The following is a 23,236-nucleotide window of genomic DNA, read 5'->3' on the forward strand; positions in this document are numbered from 1 at the left end:
ATCTCTCTTCAACATTCTCTTCTCGAAGGAAAACAGTCCCAACTTCTCCAATCTAACTTCATAACTGAAGTTCCTCATCCCTGGAACCATTCTCATGAATCTTTTCCGCACTCTCTCCATCGCCTTAACTTCCTTCCTAAAATGTGGTGTGCAGAACTGGACACAATACTCCAGCTGAGGTTGAACAAGTGTTTTATACAAGTTTAACATAACCTCCTTGCTCTTGTACTCTATGCCCCTATTAATAAAGCCCAGGATACTGTATGATTTATTACCCGCTCTCTCAACCTGCCCTCCCACCTTCAATGGTTTATCCACATATACACCCAGGTCCCTCTGCTCCTGTATCACCTTTCGAATTGTACCCTTTATTTTATATTGTCTCTCCGCGCTCTTTCTATCAAAATGAAAAACTTCTCAAGTTTGCAAGTTGTACCCAGTTTTGTCGTTCCATCAAAAAATGATGTTTTGAATTTATATGATTCAAATTCTCCTCTCTCCCCTCCCTCAGGATAAAGAAGCCCCTGGTTCTGTCTCTGTAACAAGGGAAGTCGAATATGGTGTCACCTCATTAACTGGTGTACTGGACTGGAGTAGTGGGAATCTGGCACAGACTCCAGTAAATGGGGAAAAGTGAAGGATAATGGGAGCTCAGGTGGAATATGATAGGTTTTACGCAATTTTCATGCCAACAGTTAAGGATGGGGAAGGTGAAATCGCATCCAATGTTCTAGAGGTTTGTTTCAGTTACAGTTTGGACAAAGGGGAGTTGCAATTCTTTCTCTCAGGAGGTTAAAAGGTCAGTAAAGCCCGCGATCTGTGAACCACACACACGGGCTGTGAAAGCAATTGTAATGAGCGGGTCACCTGTCAGTGTCCAAAAATCAACCCAAAAAACTGACGGAAAAATCAGAAGTTGAGAGTTTCGGACACTCCACTGAATTTCTGACACATACTGGCAGTGTCAATAGCCTCTGAAAATAGAGGCCCTGTGTCTAAAAGTTGCCTCCTCCAATCAGATAATGGTACAGTACTTCCAAGGGATCCCTTCTCTCAGTTACCCCCCTTCTTTGCTCTTCCTGTTTTTCTGTTCTCTCTCAGGTAAACAGGAACCGATAACACAATCCATTCATCTGCATGAAAGACTCAATCAGTCCAACCGGATATTACAGAGAAAACGGAGGGGTGAACATTTCAAACACAGCTTTTTTTATTTATTGGATGTGGGTGTCACTGGCCAGGTCAGCATTTATTGCCCATCCCTAATTGCCCTTATTCAGAGGTCATTTGAGTGTCAACCACATTGCTGTGGGTCTGAAGTTACATGTAGGACAGACCAGGCAAGGATGACAGATTTCCTTCCCTAAAGGGACATTAGTGACCCATTTGGGTTTTTACAACAATCGACAATGGTTTCATGGTCATCATTAGACTTTATATTCCAGATTTTTACTGAATCCAAATTTTACCATCTGTTGTGATGGGATTTGAACCCAGATGCCTAGAGCATTACCCCACATTACTAGTCCAGTGATTACACCATACTACTAGCCACATTAACTGTACTAGGCACAAGAACACAGGAACAGAAGGAGGCCATTTCGTCCCTCGAGCCTGTTCTGCCATTCAATGAGATCATGGCTGATGTGCAACCTAACTCCACAAGCCCAACCTTGTCCCATATCCATAGTACCATCAGCTCACAAAAATCAGCCAATCTAAATTTTAAAATTAACAACTGATCTGTCATCCATTGCTGCTTGTGTAAGAGTTTCAAACATTCGCCACTATGGGACAAAACTTCCCGAATCTCATTCCTGAAAGGTCTTATTTTTACACTGTATCCCTGGCATAAACTCACCAACAAGCAGAAATAGGCTTTCTCAATCTAGAATCAGAGAATGCTTGTAGCACAGAATGAGGCCATTCAGCCCATCATGCTTGTGCCGGTTCTCTGCCAGAGCAATTGACCTCTTCCCACTAACCCACTTTTTCTCTGTAGCCCTGCAGATATTTTCCTCTTCAGATAACGCCAATTCTTTTTTGAAAGCCTCGATTGGCCCTGCCTCCACCACACTCTCAGGCCGTACACTCGCTGTTTGAAAAAGTTTCTCCTGATGTCTCCATTGCTTCTTTTGTCAATCACCTTAAATCTGTGTTCTTTGGTTCTCGATCCTTCCACCAATGGGAGCAATCTGTCCCTATCTACTCTGTCCAGCCCCCTTGTGATTTTGAGCACCTCTATCAAATCTCCTCTCAACCTTCTCTTCTCTTAGGAAAACAGTCCCAACTTCTCCAATCTAACTTCATAACTGAGGTTCCTCATCCCTGGAACCATCCTCATGAATTCTGCACCGTCTCCAATGCCTTCACATTCTTCCTAAAGTGCGGTGCCCAGAACTGGACACAATACTCCAGCCAAGGCCAGACTAGTGTTTCATACAATTCAACATAACCTCCCTGTTTTTGTCTTTAATGGCTCTATTTATAAAGACCAGGATCCTGCATTCCTTTTTAACCACCTTCTCAACCTGTCCTGCCACCTTGGATGATTTATGCACGTATACACTGGGTCCCTCTGCTCCTGCACCCCCGTTAAAATTATACCCTTTATTTTATATCGTCTCTCCACCTTCTTCCTACCCAAATGAATCACTTCACATTTCTCGGCGTTGAACTTCATCTGCCACTTCTCTGCCCATTCCACCAGCCTGTCTCTGTCTTTTTAAAGTCTATCATTATCCTGCCCACAGTTCACAATATTTCCCAGTTTTGTATCATTCGCTAATTTTGAAACTGTGCCCAGTACAGCCAAGTCCAAGTCATTAATATATATCAAGAAAAGCAGGGCTCCCAATACTGACCCCTGAGGAATCCCACTATATACGCTCCTCCAGCTCAAAACACAACTGTTCGCTACACCTTTTTCCTGTCACTCAGACCATTTCATACCTACGCCGCCACTGTCCCTTTGATTCCATGGCCTTTAACTTTGCTGACAAGCCTGTCATGTGACACATTATCAAATGCCCTTTGTTAAGTTCAATTGTAACCACATCAACCATCTGATCCTCATCAGCCCTCACTGTTACCTCATTAAAAACTTCTGAAGGTGTGGTGCCCGGAACTGCTCCAGGTATCGTCTAACCATGGCCAAGCTTATCTGAAGAATGATATCTGCCCACTTGTACTCTGGTCAAACAAGTCAGTACTCCATGACCCTTTTTGATTATTTTCTGTACCTGTTTATGACATTTTAATGGTTGGTGTTTCTGGACTGCAAGCCTCTATGGAGCTCCACCACGTTCTATCCTGTTCAAATCTAAAGTGGATGGTCTTACCTTTACCATCCATTTGCTGCAGTTGGGCCCATTCAATTAATCCATCAATATCACTTTAATCTTACAATTCCACCTACACTGTTCACAATATCCAGCCTACATTTGTGTCATCAGGAAATTTGGAAATCTGACTCTCTGTTCCATTATCAAAAGTGTTTTGTTTTAATTCATTCACAGGATGTGGGCTTCACTGGCTGGGCCAGCATTTATTGCCCATCCCTAATTGGCCTTGAGAAGGTGGTGGTGAGCTGCCTTCTGGAACCACTGCAGTCATGTGGTGTAGGTACACCCACAGTGCTGTTAGGGAGGGAGTTCCAGGATTTTGACCCAGCGACAGTGAAGGAATGGCGTTATATTTCCAAGTACGGATGGTGGGTGACTTGGAGGGGAACTTCCTGACAGTGGTTTCCCATCTATCTGCTGCCCTTGTCCTTCTAGACGAAGATGGTTGTGGGTTTGGAAGGTGCTGACAAAGGAGCCTTGGTGAATTCCTGCAGTACATCTTGTAGATGGTGTACACACTGCTGCTACTGTGCGTCAGTGGTGGAGGGAGTGAATGTTTGTGGATGGGGTGCCAATCAAGTGGGCTGCTTTGTCCTGGATGGTGTCAAGCTTCTTGAGTGTTGGAGCTGCACTCATCCAGGCAAGTGGGGAGTATTCCATCACACTCCTGACTTGTGCCTTGTAGATGGTGGACAGGCTTTGGGGAGTCAGGAGGTGGGTTACTCATCACACGATTCCTAGCCTCTGATCTGCTCTTGTAGCCACAGTATTTATATGGCGAGTCCAGTTCAGTTTCTGGTCAATAGTGACCCTCAGGATGTTGATAGTGGGGGATTCAGTGATGGTAATGCCATCAAATGTGAAGCAGCAGTGGTTAGATTCTCTCTTACAGGAGATAGTCATTGCCTGACACTTGTGTGGTGTGAATGTGAACATTGTGCAATCATCAGTGAACATCCCCACTTCTGACCTTATGATGGATGGAGGGTCATGTCATTGATGAAGCAGCTGAAGATGGGCCGAGGACACTACCCTGAGGAACTCCTGCAGTGATGACCTGAAGTTGAGATGACTGACCTCCAACAACCACAACCATCTTCCTTTGTGCTAGGAATGATTCCAACAAGCAGAGAGTTTTCCCCCTGATTCCCATTGACTCCAGTTTTGCCCGGGCTCCTTGATGCCACACTCGGTCAAAGGGCAGTCACTCTCACCTCACCTCGGGAGTTCAACTCTTTTGTCCATGTTTGAACCAAGGCTGTAATAAGATCAGGAGCTGAGTGGCCCTGGCGGAACCCAAACTGGGCTTCAGTGAGCAGGTTATTGCTAAGCAAGTGCTGTTTGATAGCATTGTTGATGACTCCTTCCATTACTTTACCGATGATGGAGAGTAGACTGATGGGGCGGTAATTGGCCGGGTTGGATTTGTCCTGATTTTTCTGTACAGGACATACCTGGACAATTTTCCACATAGCCGGGTAGATGTCAGTGTTGTAGCTGTACTGGAACAGCTTGGCTAGGGGCACAACAAGTTCTGGAGCACAAGTCTTCAGTACTGGAATATTGTCAGGGTCCATAGTGACTTTGCAGTATCCAGTGCCTTCAATCATTTCTTGATATCATGTGGAGGGAATCGAATTGGCTGAAAACTGGCATCTGTGATACTGGGGACCTCCAAAGGAGGCTGAGATAGATCATCCACTCAGCACTTCTGGCTGAAGATTATAGCAAATTCTTCAGCCTCATCTTTTGCACTGATGTGCTGGGCTCCTCCATCATTGAGGATGGGGATATTTGTGGAGCCTCCTCCCCCAATGAGTTTTTTAATTGTCTACCATCATTCACAACTGGATGTGGCAGGACTGCAGAGGTTAGATCTGATCCGTTGGTTGTGGGATCACTTAGCTCTGTCTATCACTTGCTGCTTATGCTATTTGGCACGCAAGTAATCCTGTGTTATAGCTTTACCTCATTATTAGGTATGCTTGGTGATGCTTCTAGTTGAATTTTTATCCAATTCAAGTTTCACCCTCTGCTGTGGCAGGATTCAAACCAGGGTCTCCAGGGCATGACCCTGGGTCTCTCGATCACTAGTCCAGTGAGTATACCACTGTGCCATGATGATTCTTGTGGGCCATCACTAGTTAGTTCCTGCCCATTACCCCTACTCTGTGGGCTGGATTGGTTTGCAGAGTTGGGGGGACTTTGTGGACCTGTAAAAATGGCACCTGGGACTCAATTCCTCCATCGAGAGAGCCCAGACATGCATTAGTCTGTTGAAATAGCTGTGCCCAATGGAAAACATTGCTTGATTTATGGCTTTGCCTCTTAGATCTATTTCTCAATTGCTCATGTTTATTTACACAAGATAAAGAGATTTCAAGTGCTTGCAGATTCTGCTATTGATATTTTAAATGTCTGGTCAATTGACACTTCTGCAAGGCTGCAGCAAAAGCAGTTTTTAAAAGAAAGTTATGAATGAGTGACTTTTTTTTAAAAGCTTTTTCACACATGACATTGTAAAGTAACAAGGAATCTTACAGTAACAGAGTGTATGAAGGGCCTGAAGTTGGGGCGGTGGTGAGTAGAGGGGCATAGGTTGGCATGGAGGGGCATGGGGAGTTTGTGGGGCATGAGGTGATGTGTGGTGTGAGGGCCAGGTGACTGTTCTGTTTTGTTGATTTTATTACAGTGGGAGCAAAGCCAGCCTCAGCACCCAACAGCCCCAGTGCCTGCCTCCAAACTCTCTCCGAGGGTGGTGGGTGCGATTCCCACATGTACCTGCTCCTGCCCTCTGGAATGAAAATCCCCCCTCTGGAGGCACCTTCTCCCGCAGTGGGTGTACCAAGCCAGGAAATCTCCTGACTCCCACTACCCACCTCTAGGGTGAAATCCAGCCAGTTTCCTGAACAGGTAAATAATTTTCTTTGAATTCCATGCACTGCAACCTTAGCCTTGCTAACGCTATCTGTCGAGGGACTTTATCAAATGTCTTCCCGAAGACCATGTTAATAACCTCCACAGAGACTCCCCTGCTCATCACTTCAAAAAAAAAAAATTCAACCAGATTTGCCAGGCAGGTTATACCAATTCTAATCCTGAAAGCAGTGAAAGGGAGCTGGGCACAGCGCAGGAAGCCGGATACAGAGAGTGTGGGGAGGGGATGGGCAAAGAGGAGAAGGGAACATTTAGCAGCGAGGAGGGAAGAGACTTGGCACAGGGAGAAAACAAGACCCAATTCTTGTTCTCTCAGCCACTGGTCAATAAACACAAATATCACAAGAATATCAAATATTAAAAACAGCGGAAGGAAGATTGAAGAGGCTTTTTTATCCCACAGTTCATTTTATTGAAGACATATTTCACTGTGTAAATTAAAGAAAGAGTAGATCCTGAAGACAGTGTGAATTCCTGCTGACTGAAAGGAATAGAGGTGTTGTGTTACAGATCACTCAGGGAGTCTGAGTTGCTAAGGCAACGTGCACGTGCATGTTGTAGTCTAGAGCTATGGATAGTGATGGTGGAGGCTCCAACATTCTTTCCATCACATGGTTGAGCAGGAATCCCTCCCACTCTTACCACCTGCCACTGGCGTGTGTTGGAAGGGTTCAACACAACCTCTGTCACCCTCCTGGACCATCGTGTCCTGGGATGGGGCTTGAACCCAGAGATTCTGGTTTAAGGGCAGGGCTGCTACCCACTGACCTCTTCCTCAAAGGAGTACCGCAGCACAGTTAAAATGCAGAGCCCTCTCTTGAGTTTCTGAATTCCTCTATTCCACTCCATAGCTGTGTGGACAAAGGCACTCTCCTGGGGGCCAAGGTACTTGCACTCTTCCCAAATTTGCTGTGTCCTGAGTTAAAGATGTCTGACCTCCACCCAAAGTCTCGCATCAGTGTGGGAAATGAGGGAAATGGAAATCAGGCCTGTGGCCCTCCACAGCATGGAGCTACCTATTAATGCCATAGAATGCATTATATTAGCATCACCCTGCAAATAAATACTGCCCAAAGGAACAGAACAAAATGGCAGCAAAAAACCCACCAGGAATATTTCTCTGTACTACTTCAGAATGCAGTTCAGGAGGAAAATCAACGTAGATAAAAAGATTGATTGATGACCAGTACATCAGGGAAGCGGTATTCACCTTTGGTAGTATTCAGTCACTTCTTTGGAATACAATGGGGGTACCACAAGCAATTTATCCTGGTGGAAGTGGGGTTTCAGGTTAGCTAACACCATTTCCCAAATGATGGGCCCCTGCTCCGCCAGGTCTCAGCTGGTGGTTCACAATCTCCCAACTTCCCGAAGAATCCATCCAATGCCCTGGAGAAACCCGCCAAGAGACTGTGCGTCAGTGTCATGTGCCTAATCGAATAGACAAACAGTTAGTCCACACTCACCGAGCACAAAGATACACTCAGCAAACATGTTAACAGGCTGAATTATTTGGGGCTTTAGTGGTGTCAGAGTAGTGGGAGGCATTCAAGGATGAGGGTTCAAAACAAATGAGTTCTTACTGAGAAAAAGGACGGGAGCCTTAGATCTGGAGCCACTGGGTGTCAAGGAGCATACAGGGTGGGAAAAGGCAAATGCTCAGAACTCAATGCTGCAGGAAGCTGGGAGGAGCACAGATAGTGAAGGGGTTAAGTTAAAAAAATGAAATTAGGAAACCAAAGATATTGACAGACAAAATCAAGGAAGCACCAATTAATGTCGCAATTCATGGTCTGTCCAACCTTACGGCTGGCCAATCGGCCACTATTGATGAAACCTCATCCAAGGGCAGGATGAAATCTCCGTTAGGATTTAAAATAGAAAGAAAGATCTGGGAGTTGAGGACTATGAGGAGCTGGTGCAGGGCGCTCTTCCCTGTGGTCTGTCTTCAGGGACCTCAGTGGAAGCGCTCACCAGCACCCACGGTGACATCGGCGCCTGGCCTCTTCCCACCCCCACCCTGGTAGCGCTGAGTTTTTCAGTGTGCGCTTCACACTGACTGGTTGTTAATTTGCCAGCATGAAATCGCAGTCAGGGGGGCCCTTTCCCATCCATTCCCAGGCCCACTGATCGCGTGCACCTGACAAACACAAAATCCAGGCCCAAATTTTTTAATAAAGTACAAGAGGATAAGTGTGGAGTAGGACCCATTAGAAACCACCTGTGTGCGTGGAGACGGGAAAACAAGGACACAATTCTTAACTAATATTTTGTCTCTATTTTCACAAAAAGGGGGACAGTGCAGACATTATAGTTAAGGAGAAAGAGCATGAAATATTGGATGGGATAAACCCACTGAGGGAGGATGTTAGGAAATAGAGATAGTTTAAGTAAGCTATATTTATATTTGTATGTATTAGGAATGAGTTTTAGCGTTAAAGCTTAAGTTTGACTTGTATTCCTGTATCTGTGTGTTAAGAAAGGTCAAATAGAGTTTTAGTTTCACTAGAAATACAAGCAGCCTTTTAAAATGAGAAGTATAGGACCCCTATAAAGTGAAAGTAAACACACAAGAGTAGAAAGAATCGTGCTGTTGCCTAGCAACAGGGTCCAGATAAGCAGGTTCCTCCCACAGACGCACACACAGAACTAAAGAAACAGCAGATATAAAAACAAAAAACTGCGGATGCTGGAAATCCAAAACAAAAACAGAATTACCTGGAAAAACTCAGCAGGTCTGGCAGCATCGGTGGAGAAGAGCAGCCAGACCTGCAAAGAAACAGCAGTTTTAAGTTCAGTTGAAGCCAGGACCCTAGAGACACTGGACACCGGGAGAGGGAACTGCAGATTTCCCCAGAAGAACAAAAAGGCCCCAAGCTAAAGAAAAACCCCAATAATCCAGGAGAGTGGAAGGAGAGAAAGCCCAAAGAGGCTCTTCTAGTTAAAGGAAGGACAGGAACCTGGAAAAAGGTCCTACTAAATGAAGTTAAGGGTGAAGGGCAGAGAGAAAGGCTCCAAGCTTCAGATTTAAAGTGCGAACAGCTTGCAAAAAGCAAGAAGGTTCAAAGAGACAATTTGCTATGGGCATATGAAGCAGTGGTGTACTTACTGTTAAGGCTGAGCTGGTGGGAGAGAGTGCATGGAAGGCAGCTTGAGTGCATGTGGTGACCCAGGGAAGAGGAACATCAGAAGGGGAGTTTGAAACCCTGGGGGTGAACCCTTGTGGAAGGCGTCTGAGAGAAAGCGTTGGTTTGGGAGAAGCTTCCAAGGCGAGGTCCTGGAGAGAGGAGATTGGAATCCCTCGTGTGAAAGATGGAATTCAGTGAGGCCGGTTGGCTCACAGTGTGACAAGCGTCTGGGGGTGGGGTGGCTAAGGAGAGATCCATGGATCTGGTTGGGGTGGCATCTGCCACTTGGTTTCAGAGGTGTGGTGTACCTGACCACAGGGTGCCATAGGTTTACATGGACTGTGTACTTACTGTGAACATTAGAGTATAAGATAGCTTTTGTAACTTGTGTTATCCTTACAAATCTGTATATATCTGTAAAGGTATAGTTGTGGGTGAAGGAGTATTGTAATATAGTTCATCTTTTCTTATTGAATAAATGTTTTATTCTTATGTTAAAAGTCCATCAGCTGAATCCTGTGACTCTGTTCATTAGCTACTCTCCAGGTATCTAAACAAACAAATAAAAGTTAGGATCTATCAAGCTGGGCTCCACCCTGGGATCTGGCTTGTCCAGGAGTAACCTCAGCTCGGATCATAACAGAGGAAAAATATTTAAGGGGGTTAACACCATTAAAAGGAGATAAATTCCCAGGCCCAGATGATATGTATCCCAGGAGAAGCAAGCGAGGAAATAGCAGAGGCTCTGACCATCATTTTCCAATTCTCTCTGGCTGGAGAACTGGAGGACAAAAAACATTGTTTAAATAGGGAGAATGGAATAGACTGAGAAATCACAGGGCAGTCAGTCTAACCTCAGTGGTTGGAAAGTTCTTAGAACATATTTTGAGTGGCAGTATTTATCATCATTTACAAAGGCGGCTATTTATCAAAGACATTATTCAGCAAAGATTTGTTAAGGGAATGCTGTAACTGATCAACTTAATTGAGTTTTTTGAACAGATAACAAGGATTTGAAAACATGGATTTTAGCAAAAATTTTGACAAAGTCCCACATGCCAGACTAGTCAAAGAGGTAAAAGCCGAGAGAATCCAATGGGAAGTGGCAAAGTTGGACCTAAAATTGGCTCAGTGGCAGGAGGCAAAGGATAATGGTGGAGTGTTTATGTAACTGGAAGACTCTCCTCAGTGGAGTTCCACGCTGCTCAGCACTGGATTCCCTGTGGTTTGTGATATTTATCATAGATTTAGACTTACATGTAGGGGGCATGATTAAGAAGTTTGCAAATGATACAAAATTGACTGTATTGTTGATGGTGAGGAAGAAAGCTGCAGTCTGCACAGAGATATCAATGGACTGGTCAGATGGACAGAACAGTGGCAAATGGATCAATCTGGAGAAGTGTGAAGTGATGGATTTGGGGAAGGCGAACAAGGCAAAGGAATAGACAATAAAGGGTAGCATGCTGAGGAGTGTAGAAGAACAGAGGGACCTTGGAGTACATGTCCACAGGTCCCCGAAGGTGACAGGACAGGTAGATAAGGTGGTTAAGAAGGCATTTGGGATACTTGCCTTTATTAGCCGAGGCACAGAATATAAGAGCAGGGAGGTTATACAGGGAACTGTATAAAACATTACTTAGACCACAGCTGGAGTACTGTGTGCATTTCTGGTCACTACATTACAGGAAGGATGTGATTGGGTGCAGAGAATTACAGAGGACGGTACCAGGAGTGGAGAGTTTAATTGTGAGGAAAGATTGGATAGGCTGGGGCTGTTTCCTTTGGGGGAGAACTAATTGAGGTGTATCAAAATGTAAGGGACTTAGATAAAGTGGACAGGAAAGACCATGGGCAGAATTTTATGTTTGTCAGGTGGACACGTGCCTGAACTGATGGGGCGTATAATCACATGTGATGATAACCCTATATCATTGCGCACTCTCCTGATGGTTCGGTCAGCAGGCAAGCGCAAGAGTTGGCAGTGCGCCCGCTGACAATTAAGAGGCCTATTAAGGCCCTTAAGTAATTAATTAAGTTGTATTTTTCACTGCCCATCCAACCGTTTGATTGGTGGGCGGGTGGATAGGCCAGGCAGCTTTTGCATTTTTATGAAACCTCATCCACGGCCGGGATGAGGTTTCCACAGGTGAAATTTTCCACTTTGTTTTTAACATGTCCCTCTTCATGTGGCTGAGTCACATGTGGGGACATGTTTATATCATTCATTAAATCCTCTTGTTAATTGGCCGGCCAGTGTGAAATGGCAGTCCGAGCCCGGTCGCGGGCAGTGTGGTCTGATCCGCAGCCACTCCCGGGTCCACCCGCCAAGGGCAAAATCCTGTCAATAAGTCAATAACCAAGAGGCCGAGATTTAGAATCATTGGTAGGAGAGAGGAGTTGAGGAATAATATTTTCACCCAGAGGGTAGTGAAGATCTGGAACTCTCTGCCTGAAAGGTTGGTAGAGGCAGAAACCCTCATCATGTTTAAAATATACTCGGATACGCAGTTGAAGTTTCAGAACCTACAGGGATACAGACCAAGAGCTGCAAAGTGAGATCAGTCTGGGTAACACTTTTCAGCCAGCACAGACATGATCGGTTGAATGGCCTCCTTCAGTGTTATACACCTCTTATGATTCTATGATACTTTTTTTTACTCATTTCTGGGATGTGAGTATTGCAGTTAAGGCCAGCATTGATTGCCCATCCCTAAGGTGGGAGTGAATTTCCTTCTTTCTGGTACACCCACAGTGCTGTTAGGGAGGGAGTTCCAGGATTTTAACCCAGCGACAGTGAAGGAACGGTGATATATTTCCAAGTCTGGACGGTGAGTGACTTGGAGGGGAACTTCCAGGTGGTGGTGTTCCCCATGTGTCTGCTGCCCTTGTCCTTCTAGATGGTAGCAGTCGTGGGTTTGGAAGGTGCTGTTTAAGGAGCCTTGGTGAATTCCTGCAATGCATCTTGTAGATGGTACACACTGCTGCTACTGTGCGTCGGTGGTGGAGGGAGTGAATGTTTGTGGATTGATGCCAATCAAGCGGCTGCTTTGTCCTGGATGGTGTCAAGCTTCTTGAGTGTTGTGGGAGCTGCACTCATCCAGGCAAGTGGGGAGAATTCCATCACACTCCTGACGGAATACCAAGGGAAGGGGGTTTTCCGGTCTCGTCGGTGGCAGGTGTCATGGTGGGCTGGATGGTAAAATGTGGACGAGGGCCAAAGTCGGTTTCCCGCCAGCGATTGTCCACTCTCTACTTTTGCGCTATGTTGAGAACCGTATTTTCATTCATTTAATTATCATGAATATTCATTGTAAAAGTTACTCGCCAGAATCAGGCCCCCACTCCAGATCAGAGGGCCACACCGGCGGCTAATTAGACTGGCACGAATCTCAACCGGATAATACATGACATGTACCTGGTGAGCACCACTTCACTCGTGACCTTGAGGTTACTCTGCCCATCTTTCATTGTGCTGTTCTCACGACTGCTCCAACTCCGTGCCAGGCTGTGCAGACAAGACCAGTGGGGAGGCATGGGGGGTCTCTGAGCTAAGGCTAACATTCCAGACCAGTGAAAAGGCAGGGGAGGGAGACAAGGAACGAGGCCTGAAGGAAAAAGGCTTGACTGAGGGTGGAGGGGAAGCTGAGACAAGACAGAGGCAAGGGAGGGGATTGGAGGGCAAAGGCTTGGCTGCAGGGGCTGGTGAAGACTGGGGAAGGGTACATGAAGGCACATAATTGGGTGGCGGGGGGGGAGAGTGGGGAAGGGTACACACAGACACATGACTGGGGGAAGGCTGGGGAAGGGTACACACAGACACATGATGAGGTTGGGAGTGGGGGTTGTACGGTGTGCAGCATTGAATGCAGTTGGGGTCAGAAAGCTTAAGCAGTCAAGGCATTTGGATCCAGACGGCTTAAGTGTGAATATTCCCGAACGGGGATAAACAGCGATAGCCGACAGAATATTTGGCTAACAGGAGCAGGGATCACAGTCAGTCGTGGCAGCTTCCATTTCCAGCAGGGGAGATCATCAGCTAACAGTGCAGAGCAAGAATTAAAGCTGACCTTCCCCTCTTTAGCCCAGGGATAGCTAAGTTTTATCAGCGCATCAGTAGCAGTGGCCTAGCCGAGATCACCCCATCAGCCTATTCTTGACATGAAACCGGGAGCTTCTCACTCACTTTGGCTCTGTAGGGTAGCAGTGGGATATTTATTTACCCAAGAGCCAATGGGAAACTCGGAAGGGTGCACACAACACATGATGGTGTTGGGAGTGCGGGTGTACTTTTGTGCTATATCGCTACTCCACTCCATGAGATATTCTGGGCTGAATTTTCGTACCTAGGTCCTGATCCAGTTGGCAGGAGGAAGCTGGTTCTGGAGCTCACGCATCCCAACACCAGGGCAGAGGGGGCAATTTTGTAAGGCACATTCCGGGAGACCCGTCAAATAACGATGGAGGGCGGGTTCCATACGCGGGAGGGCGAATAGGAGGCCCCCTCCAACCCTGATAGGTAGGCAGCCCCACTGTCAGGGCTGGTGGTGTAGGTACCTCCCTCTGAAGAAATGTTCAAACATGAGAAATAAAAAGTGGCCACAGCTGTTACACTGTCTTTGTGGAGGGGGAGCCCTGCTACAGGACCCACCATAACCCACTAACAATCTGAGCTTGGGGGGGGCGTTAAACTCAGTGAGGCAGCCATTGCCGCCCTCACTCACCCCATCCCGGTCTCACTGGGAACGGGAAGAGGTAGTGTCCGCCTGTCATCTGGAAAATTCCAAACGGCTCCTGACAATCGCCCTCAATGAGTAATGGAATTGGTCTCCATGGTATCCAGCCCCTGGTGGTTGGTAATCTTCATTCACTTGTTGCAGCCTCCATGGAGGTCTCTGGAGTTTAGAAGAACGAGAGGCGGTGTCGTTGAAACACACAAGATTCCGAAGGTGCTCAATAGGGTGGAAGCTGAGAGATTGTTTCCACTGGTCGGGGAGTCTAAAACCCAGGGCCACAGTCTGAGGATAAGGGGCTGATCATTCAGGACTGAGATGAAGAGAAATTCCTTCACTCAGAGGGTTGTGAATCTCTGGAATTCTCTATCCCAAAGGGTTGTGGATGCTCCATCATTGAATATGTTTAAGGCCGGGACAGACAGGTTTTTGGTGTCTCTGGGAATGAAGGGACATGGGGAGCAATCGGGAAAGTGGAGCTGAAGCCCGAGATTGGCCATAATAAATTGAATGGCGGAGCAGACTCGATGGGCCAAATGCTCTGCTCCTGCTCCCATATCTTGTGTTCCTCTGTAACATGAACATTTCCCAGAGTAGGCCCATGGCGGTAGGCCAGGCCAGGCCAGGCTGACTGAAAGTGGAAAATTGTACATTTGTCCACCTCCAGTTCTGTCTCTGCAGCACTTTGAAAGTTCACCCTCTGTCTCCGCAAAGTGGAACAGTCCATTCTCCTGTAAGAGTGACAGATACTTCTCTTGTCTCTTCCCATGGACAAAGACATTTTTTTCAACTTGGCAATGGTGCAGGGCTGTGGCTTAAGAGCAGCTGGTCCCACGTTCTCTGTTTATTAATTCGATTTAGGAACATTACAAGGGAAGCCCATCAGCACTTACCAACCAAGGTCTATCCAGCTGGCCTAACTGCAACTGATGAGATACATAAACACATGGTATCCGATGAACATCAGGCTGGGAAACGCAGCACAACACCAGGAGCGGGCGGCTTGAAGGGCCCAGAGCTGGATCAATCATGGCCTGGATCTGGAGCCGTTCCTGTTCTCGCTCATGCCCTGAGGGGGAAGAGGATGAGATGAGTGCATTGCCATGAAAGGGTGTTAAACTTTACTTGGTGCTGTAGGAAGGAGCTCATGCCACAAGGCAGAGTGGTCTGACATGACTAACGGAGAAAGGCAAGGTGACCTCCCTGGCTCAGCAGAGGCACAAACTGAGAGCTGTGTCATCTGCTGCAGGGACACCTACAACTACATGGAGACACACAGGGGCCTTCAGGGACACGGGAATATCCAAGTCATGTTTGGGGGCGGGTGGCCAATGGTGTAGGGGTAATGTCACTGGACTGGTATTCCAGAGGCTCAGGGGGCACGGGTTCAAATCCCACCATGGCAGCTGGTGGAATTTAAATTCAATTAATAAATCTGGGATATAATTAGTAATAATGATCATAAAACTATCATTGATTGTTGTAAAAACCCATCTGGGTCACTAATGTCCTTTAGGGAAGGAAATCTGCTGTCCTTACCTGGCCTGGCCTACATGTGACTCCAGACCCACAGCAATGTGGTTGACTCTTAACTGCCCTCTGAAATGGCCTAACAAGCTACTCAGTTCAAGGGCAATTAGGGATGGGCAACAAATGTTGGCTTTGCCAGCGATGCCCACGTCCCATGAAAGAATTAAAATGCAGCTCAACACTCCAGCCTTATACAGGTTAATAATGCAAGGCTCAGAAATTAGTTGCTGATTGTGTGACCTCTTGTGTTATTCTTCCACTTGGGATTATGATGTAGAATCTTGCATCGAGTAACTGAAATTTTATTCAATGTTTTGGCAATAGACTCAAACAGTTGGAGATGTCTCGGGCACAGATCCTAAAGGGGATTGGATAAAAGTTAGGCATTGTTATTAAAGTGACGGTCATACTCAGAGAGGCCACATTGATGGCCTCTAAACAAGATGGAAGGATTTGCACTGGAACTTTACTCTGTAGCTAACCCCTGCGATGCTGATATCTGGGGACTGCTTCATAAGAATGTCTTCACACAACATCCTGCAATGAAACATTCCTGCTCCAGCCACTTGTAAAGATGCTTCTCCACATCTGCCTCCTCATTTGTAATTTTAAATGGATATGTACGAACATATGAAATACCAAACTCTATTTCAGGAGGCCATTCAGCCCCTCGAGCCTGCTCCACCATTCAATAAGATCATGGCTGATCTGTTTGTGTTTTGAATTCCACATTCCCATCTATCTACCTCCACTTTAAAAATGTTCGACTTCACCGCATCCACTACCTTCATACCTCATTACTGACTCAGGGAGCAGGGTAAATAGTCTTTCACATTTCATTCGATTAGGATTTATCATTTTAAAAAGGAAGGGAATTTTCTCTTAATCCTGGATCATCAGTGAAAATAGTTCCAGGACTTCGAGTCTCTGTAAGAGAGTTTCCCATCCCTGTGGTATTTACAATGAACCTAATGTATACAAACATTACGGCTTTAATGTCTTTCAGTGGGATATCTTAGCCAGAAAGCATGACACTGACTGCAGCTTAAACGTTGACTTATACAAATATACCATTATTTCTTTCCTCTCTTGTCCACTATCTGTACCTGTCCTGGGAGTGTTTGATGGGGACAGTGTAGAGGGAGCTTTACTCTGTATCTAACCCTGTGCTGTACCTGTCCTGGGAGTGTTTGATGGGGACAGTGTAGAGGGAGATTTACTCTGTATCTAACCCCGTGCTGTACCTGTCCTGGGAGTGTTTGATGGGACAGTATAAATCACTCTGTCAGCTACCAAGCTGATAACAGGTGCAGAAAGTGTCCTGTTATTCCCCAGTTGTTGGAGGGTGTGCTGTTCATTCACATCCTGTCATGGGTCCACACACCCCAACATGCCGATTTCCACAGTGGCTCAGCCAATATACTGAATGTGTAAGTGTTTCACTAACTTCTCCTGGCTTCAGCATTTGCCATGTAGATGAAGCCGTCCACCAGCCTGCAGGCTCTCTGCACCTGAGGGATGACACTGTAAGTTGGTTGCTGCCCTTGTGCACTCTCTGCATCACCCTGGGCCACATGAGCACCTTGCTGTACAAACAGCTTATTAACAACTTCATTTTCTTCTATTCTTGCACACTCTCTTTCCTTCCTAAAGGAGATGGAGATAAAAGAATAAGCTGGTCATAGTTTTAGTATTTTAAGGTACCTATAGCGCACATACAGGGTCTGTGCTGGCGTTAGTGCTCCACATGAGCCTCAGAACATTACTTCATCTCAGAATCAAGATTATTCAACTATCTTTGTAAAGCAGTGTAGAGAGAGGTGGCATTGGAGGGTACATGGGAGGTATCGGGGCATGGGGGTTATGAACGTACGTGGTGGGTATGAGGGACATGGGGGTATGAGGAGTTTGGGAGTTATGAGGGGCACGGGGGTAAGAGGGGACACGGGGGGTAATGAAGGAACATGGTGGGTATGAGGGACATGTGGGGGTATGAGGAGTTTGAGGGTTATGCGGGGCATGGGGAGGTATGAGGCAGTGGGTGAGGGGGGGAGAGGGTCTGAGGGCATGACATTCATCGCTGAAACTGGGCTGATGTTCCCGAAAATGGAGCTGGGTAGTTCTATCCTGCCGGCCTAATCAGCCATGCACCCCCACTGGCACCTCAGGCCTGGGTCTGGAGGAAGTGGATCCAACTCCATCCCACCCCCGCCTCCCTGCCGGGGACCTTTTTAAAGGAGTTTGGCCGGCCCAGTTGGGAAACTCCGACCTCTCTGTCTCCTCCATAAAAATCCAGCCCTAGGTCAAGAAAGTTTGATGTGGTCAATAGAGAGAAACCATATTCTGTGGTCAAAAACAGAATTACCTGGAAAAACTCAGCAGGTCTGGCAGCATCGGCGGAGAAGAAAAGAGTTGACGTTTCGAGTCCTCATGACCCTTCGACAGAACTGATTTTATTCTTTATTGACATATTCTGTGGTGATGGGGTCCAGAACAAAGGTGGATAATCCTAAAATTAGGACCAGGTATTTAGGGTGATGTCAGGAAGCACTTACTCACACAAAAGGGAGTAGAGGTCTGGATTTACAAAGCTTGTTGATGCTGGGGTCAGTTGAAACTGGATGATATTTTTCTTAGGTATTAAGGGATATGGAACCTAGGTAGATAAATGGGGTTAAGCTACAGGTCAGTCATCATCTACCGGTAGTTAATGACAGAACAGGCTCAAGGGGCCGAATGGCCCACTCTTGTTCCTAGGCCAGCTCCTTGTATTCTGCAACAATTACTTACCAGGTTGTTGAATATAAAGTCAGAATGTTAAATTTGTATTCATTGTTGAATAGGAAGCTGATTCCTGATCCAATCCCTGAAACAGGAAAGACTACAGTTGGGAAAATGATTTCACCATGTCAACAGAAAACAATCAGCATATCTGGATTTTATGAAATAAACACTACATGACAAAGCCACTCCTTCACTGATTCCTCCTCTCCTGGAGGCGTTATCCTCACTGGAAAACGTTCAACTGTAGCCGAGTACCTGCACATAATCTGCCCAAGTGTAAACCGGGGCAAGTGAGTGTGATTACTGGGTAGGAGCGCTGTCATGAAAACATAATAATTTTCTTAATGTTATTGGGATTTATCGTAGCAGGAATAGTGGGGTCTGGATTTTGTGTGCGTGTGTGTGTGTGTAGGACTTAATTGAATTAAAGACAGCTGGTCTGGTAGTCTGGGAGCTTTGATGTATCAGAAGAGAAGCTAGGTTCGAAATGCTTAATAAGTAAACATGGCTGAAGTTTTCGAATGTGAGGTGTAAAGGAAAATTAGCATTTTTAGATAAGCCAGAGTGGTTTGAATTTCAAAAGAGGAGGTGAAATGTTACACTTAGCCAGAGGCCAAACAGTGTGTTTATTTTTCCCAAAGCTTACTGATTATATTGGCACTATGAAAGATTTTTATTATTTGAAAGGTAAAGTCCAAAGACACATTAAAACAGTGAAATTTGCATTCAAAGGGGAAAATATGTATAAAGGAGTGAAGGCTATGTTTAAGAAGAAGGCATTCAAAGATCTAACAAGCATGAAAAGCCTCCAGCATCTTTGTCCCAAGCTGCTGCCTATAGGAATTGAAGCTGAGAATTCACTGTGAATATCCCTGTCCCGAGTATCATGTCATTTGCCTGGGCCTTTTAAAATCTATTTTGTTTTTACTGTTCCCTTACCGGGGGTGTAATTGGGAGTCAGATTAATTAGGGGAGCTAGGAGTTATCATAGTGGTAATTTGTAGACGAACGTATGTGCTTAAAATTATTTATTTTATTAATAAATATTTAATTTAGTTTTGTAAAAAAACTCTTAAGACACGCTGGCATGGATCTCAAAATAAAAATACAAATTGAAACAACTGCCACAACTGTTTTGCAAGTTCCCCTCCAGGATTTGAGCAGCCTAACATTTACCATCCTCTGTGCTGTAACAGTGCATAGGAAAGCTCCCTCTACACTGTCCCCATCAAACACTCCCAGGACAGGTGCAGCACAGGGTTAGATACAGAGTAAATCTCCCTCTACACTGTCCCCATCAAACACTCCCAGGACAGGTACAGCACGGGGTTAGATACAGAGTAAAGCTGCCTCTACACTGTCCCCATCAAACACTCCCAGGACAGGTACAGCACGGGGTTAGATACAGAGTAAAGCTCCCTCTACACTGTCCCCATCAAACACTCCCAGGACAGGTACAGCACGGGGTTAGATACAGAGTAAAGCTCCCTCTACACCGTCCCCATCAAACACTCCCAGGACAGGTACAGCACGGGGTTAGATACAGAGTAAAGCTCCCTCTACACTGTCCTCATCAAACACTCCCAGGACAGGTACAGCACGGGGTTAGATACAGAGTAAAGATTGCTCTACGCTGTCCCCATCAAACACTCCCAGGACAGGTACAGCACAGGGTTAGATACAGAGTAAATCTCCCTCTACACTGTCCCGATCAAACACTCCCAGGACAGGTACAGCACAGGGTTAGATTCAGAATAAAGCTCCCTCTACACCGTCCCCATCAAACACTACAAGAACAGGCACAGCACAGGCTTAGATACAGAGTAAATCTCCCTCTACACCCTCCCCATCAAACACATCCAGGACAGGTACAGCACGGGGTTAGATACAGAGTAAATCTCCCTCTACACTGTCCCCATCAAACACTCCCAGGACAGGTACAGCACGAGGTAAGATACAAAGTAAAGCTCCCTGTACACCATCCCCATCAAATACTCCCAGGACAGGTACAGCACGGGGTTAGATACAGAGTAAATCTCCCTCTACACTGTCACCATCAAACACTCCCAGGACAGGTACAGCACGGGGTTAGATACAGAGTAAAGTTCCCTCTACACTGTCCCCATCAAACACTCCCAGGACAGGTACAGCACGGGGTTAGATACAGAGTAAAGTTCCCTCTACACTGTCCCCATCAAACACTCCCAGGACAGGTACAGCACGGGGTTAGATACAGAGTAAAGCTCCCTCTACACCGTCCCCATCAAACACTCCCAGGACAGGTACAGCACGGGGTTAGATACAGAGTAAATCTCCCTCTACACTGTCCCCATCAAACACTCCCAGGACAGGTACAGCACGGGGTTAGATACAGAGTAAATCTCCCTCTACACTGTCCCCATCAAACACTCCCAGGACAGGTACAGCACGGGGTTAGATACAGAGTAAATCTCCCTCTACACTGTCCCCATCAAACACTCCCAGGACAGGTACAGCACGGGGTTAGATACAGAGTAAAGCTCCCTCTACACTGTCCCCATCAAACACTCCCAGGACAGGTACAGCACGCGGTTAGATACAGAGTAAAGCTCTCTCTACACTGTCCCCATCAAACACTCCCAGGACAGGTACAGCACGGGGTTAGATACAGAGTAAAGCTCCCTCTACACTGTCCCCATCAAACACTCCCAGGACAGGTACAGCACGGGGTTAGATACAGAGTAAATCTCCCTCTACACCGTCCCCATCAAACACTCCCAGGACAGGTACAGCATAGGTTTAGGTACAGGGTAAAGCTCGCTCTACACTGTCCCCATCAAACATTCCCAGGACAGGTACAGCACGGGGTTAGATACAGAGTAAACCTCCCTCTACACTGTCCCCATCAAACACTCCCAGGACAGGTACAGCACAGGGTTACGTACAGGGTAAAGCTGCCTCTTCACTGTCCCCATCAAACACTCCCAGGACAGGTACAGCACAGGGTTACGTACAGGGTAAATCTGCCTCTTCACTGTCCCCATCAAACACTCCCAGGACAGGTACAGCATGGAGATAAATACAGAATAAAGTTCCCTCTACACCAACTCCATCAAACACTCCCAGGACAGGTACAGCACGGGGTTAGATACAGAGTAACGCTCCCTCTACACCATCCCAATCAAACACTCCCAGGACAGGTACAGCATGGGGTTAGATACAGAGTAAAGTTCCCTCTACACTGTCCCCATCAAACACTCCCAGGACAGGTACAGCATGGGGTTAGATACAGAGTAAAGTTCCCTCTACACTGTCCCCATCAAACACTCCCAGGACAGGTACAGCACGGGGTTAGATACAGAGTAAAGCTCCCTCTACACTGTCCCCATCAAACACTCCCAATGCTGGACCAGCATGGAGTTAGATACAGAGTAAAGCTCCCTCTACACCGTCCCCATCAAACACTCCCAGGACAGGTACAGCATGCGGTTAGATACAGAGTAAAGCTCCCTCTACACTGTCCCCATCAAACACTCCCAGGACAGGTACAGCACGGGGTTAGATACAGAGTAAATCTCCCTCTACACTGTCCCCATCAAACACTCCCAGGACAGGTACAGCACGGGGTTAGATACAGAGTAAAGCTCCCTCTACACTGTCCCCATCAAACACTCCCAGGACAGGTACAGCACGGGGTTAGATACAGAGTAAACGTCCCTCTACACTGTCCCCATCAAACACTCCCAGGACAGGTACAGCACGGGGTTAGATACAGAGTAAAGCTCCCTCTACACTGTCCCCATCAAACACTCCCAGGACAGATACAGCACGGGGTTAGATACAGAGTAAATCTCCCTCTACACTGTCCCCATCAAACACTCCCAGGACAGGTACAGCACGGGGTTAGATACAGAGTAAATCTCCCTCTACACTGTCCCCATCAAACACTCCCAGGACAGGTACAGCACGGTGTTAGATAGATACTATCTTATCATATTATATTAATTTATATTATATTATAAAATGGTGTTTCAGAGGCAGCTTGACAAATACATGAATAGGATGGGAATAGAGGGATACGGAACCCGGAAATGCAAAATGTTTTAGTTGACGGGCAATATGATTGGCGCAGGCTTGAAGGGCCGAAGGGCCTGTTCCTGTGCTGTATTTTTCTTTGTTCTTTGTTCTTCTTAAACCTCTCTCCTTTGTTACATCCCAACAAGTGCAAGGAGCTCGTGGACTTCTGGTGTCATTAAAATTGAGACCATCCGATCAGCTGCCTCTGTGACTTCCTTCCCTCACTTTAGCCCATCTGGTGATTCTTCCTCCAAGATTCCCCCTCGCCCTAGCCTTGGACTCCCAACTCTCTCGACTTTCTACCCAATCTCCCATCAGGACCCATCACATTTATCTTTTCCGTGAGACCCACTTCGATTTCCACTTCCAGCCCCTCAACCCTGGATCCACAAAACTGCTGACCACGATGGTGGCCTAGTGGTCATCTCACTGGGCTGGTAACCAGGGGCCAGGCTAATTCTCTGGGAACACAGGTACAAATCCCACCAGAGCAGCTGGGGGAGTTTAAATTCTATTAATAAAAACAGTATGGACCATGAAACTATTGATTGTTGTAAAAACCTGGCTCACTAATGCCCTTTAGGGAGGGAAATCTGCTATCCTGACCTGGTCTGGCCTACATGTGACTCCCAACGCACACAACAATGTGGTTGATTCTTACCTGCCCTCTGAAATGGCCTAGCAAGCCATTCAGTTCAAGGGCAATTAGGGATGGGCAACAAAT

At 46.4% G+C, this 23,236-nt stretch overlaps 1 protein-coding gene across 1 annotated transcript in view; it reads right to left on the reverse strand.

The window, feature by feature from the left end:
- Positions 1–6,669: 6,669 nt before the first annotated feature.
- Positions 6,670–23,236, reverse strand: part of fbxo4 (F-box protein 4) — a 39,211-nt gene continuing 22,644 nt past the window's right edge. Inside the window, exons 4-7 of the mRNA XM_041185251.1 lie at positions 18,463–18,538; positions 17,120–17,319; positions 15,036–15,211; positions 6,670–7,712 (exon numbers count right to left, since the gene is read on the reverse strand). Of these exons, the coding sequence (XP_041041185.1) occupies positions 7,632–7,712; positions 15,036–15,211; positions 17,120–17,319; positions 18,463–18,538 (533 nt within the window). The 3' untranslated portion in view covers positions 6,670–7,631. The remainder of the gene's footprint in view (positions 7,713–15,035; positions 15,212–17,119; positions 17,320–18,462; positions 18,539–23,236) is intronic.

Source organism: Carcharodon carcharias, chromosome 4 (assembly GCF_017639515.1).
Source record: "Carcharodon carcharias isolate sCarCar2 chromosome 4, sCarCar2.pri, whole genome shotgun sequence".
In the NCBI taxonomy this organism is placed as follows: Eukaryota; Metazoa; Chordata; class Chondrichthyes; order Lamniformes; family Lamnidae; genus Carcharodon; species Carcharodon carcharias.